The sequence below is a fragment of the Phalangium opilio genome, unplaced genomic scaffold (genome assembly GCF_054372755.1).
Source record: "Phalangium opilio isolate 3A_F unplaced genomic scaffold, DU_Popi_V2 ptg000229l_1, whole genome shotgun sequence".
NCBI classification, from domain to species: Eukaryota; Metazoa; Arthropoda; class Arachnida; order Opiliones; family Phalangiidae; genus Phalangium; species Phalangium opilio.
The window spans coordinates 3,985-5,783 of record NW_028324220.1 but is presented as its reverse complement, the minus strand read 5'-3'; the positions used below and the strand labels follow the sequence as shown (position 1 = coordinate 5,783).

Below are 1,799 nucleotides of genomic sequence, written 5' to 3'. Positions count from 1 at the left end.
TCATGGCGAATCTACAACGACGGTTCTATTATGATCTATGTGCATTAAACTTTGAAATTCTGAATAAACGATCAAACTCAGCGTTTCGGGTACTGGTTTTTCGAACCCGAGTTCAAGTCGCAATTGTCCTTGTCGTATAGGGTTGTAATGATTTATATCTGACGCGGTACCATCTTGAGTCAAATCAAAACAGTAAAGCGTATAACCTTTGGGATACTCCTTCATAGATATTTCGTTACCATCGTCTTTGTAATGAGTACCAGATCCGGTAAACAGAGAATAATATGATCTAGTGTAAAGACCCTTTTTGAAATTTGGTCGCAAAGGCTTAGCTAGCACTTGTTCCGAGCCGATAATCGGATTAATATAATTCACGTTAAAGTTTTGGAAGTCGAAAGGGTTCCAACTCAATTTGCCGTTATACGAGTTATGAGTTACTAAACCCGCTGTTAATCTGTTTGGTAAAACCCCTAAATATACGTTATCTATAGTAGTTTTTTGAATATTTGCCGAAATGGTAAAAACTTTCACTTCTGTCCTAGTGAATGGATATTTTGCCGTGGCTTTAGTCCAAGCCGATTCTAAAGCTAGCATTACTCAAGGGGCTACTCGCACTTTACGAATATATAAGCCTACTTCGAGTATTTCGTGTTTGTACCATACGCCACCGGGGGGAGGAGCTCCGAGCAAAACAAAGCCTGGTTTATTTCGGGTCATCCTGACTCTAAGGCTGACGCCATTGGGTATGAATTTTGAAACGTTAAACATATCAGCGTGTAGGGCTCCGTACATTTCAATCTGTTTCGAACCCTTTGCTAGCTCTTTCCTAACAAGATGTCCCTGGTTTTCAGTTGCAGAAGCCATTTTCCCAGCCGTATCTTTATGCCATAAAGAAGAAGTTAAATGAGATTTTTTCGCGTCTCCTCCATAGTTTAGCAATGTTTCTAGATAGGCTTTGAAGGCGTAGTTTCCGGTTGAAGATGAAATAGGCGTATCATTGGCGGTTACTTCCACCGTATCCCAGAGCGAATGTAAAAAATTGTTGACGGGTCCTACGTTATCTGTGTCATCGATATCGGTACCGTCCGTATGTACTATTTTAGCTCGAACATAAAGCATAGTTAGAGAGGCGTCAATATATTCTTCACCATTTCCAGGAACGTAAAATTCAATCTGAGAGTCTCCATCCAAAACCGAAATAGGTCGATAGCAAACATATTTGGCCGATTCTACCGATGTTTGAATCTTGACAGATTCGAAAAAGTCCAGCTCAGATATTGTCGCTTGAAACATGTTTAGGAGAATATATCGTGTCGTCTTGACCTGTAGGGTATACGACGGCGAACTGGCTTTATTTTCCTGGTAGCCGCTCGTTTTATACCTTTTTTACTTTGAGCCCGTTTTCGTTTCAAGGGCTTTTTACGTCTGCGACGTTTCCCCCCTCCCCCATGCTGTGTTCTAATATCATCTAAAGTTTCCGTTACTCTTTTCTTAGCAGCCTCTTTAATATCCTTGCCCGATACTACGTCACTGAAAATTTTGGTCCCTGTACTAACGGCTTTTCTGCCGAGGAATTTGGCACCGCTTGTAAGCAAAGGCCTAACAAACCTTACTAATCCGAAAAAAAAACTCCCAAATCCGTGCCCTTTCAAATTAGGGTTATTTCCAATATAATACCCTCCGGTTCCCGCTTGATTATTGTAATATTGCTTGTAGCAACATTGTCTCCGTTCTAAGACGTCTGGCTTAGGCATCGCAAGTGTAGTTTAACCGTTAAGCTCCCGTATTCAAATGGCGCC

General features: G+C 41.2%; 1 protein-coding gene across 1 annotated transcript; it reads right to left on the bottom strand.

The window, feature by feature from the left end:
* LOC149614007 (uncharacterized protein F54H12.2-like) lies at positions 1 to 1,293 on the bottom strand. The gene is made up of 2 exons (XM_089857975.1): positions 614 to 1,293; positions 1 to 454 (listed from the first exon to the last, which is right to left on the bottom strand). Exons 1-2 carry the CDS (start codon positions 1,291 to 1,293, stop codon positions 1 to 3), a joined length of 1,134 nt encoding a protein of 377 aa, XP_089714101.1.
* Positions 1,294 to 1,799: the final 506 nt, after the last annotated feature.

Bases quoted from the DNA above. Each gene is read 5' to 3' on its own strand.
- LOC149614007 (XM_089857975.1), bottom strand. From the start codon at position 1,293: ATGTTTCAAGCGACAATATCTGAGCTGGACTTTTTCGAATCTGTCAAG. The intron at 455-613 runs GCGAGTAGCCCC...TTTACCAAACAG, and splicing joins GGCTTATATATTCGTAAAGT to ATTAACAGCGGGTTTAGTAA.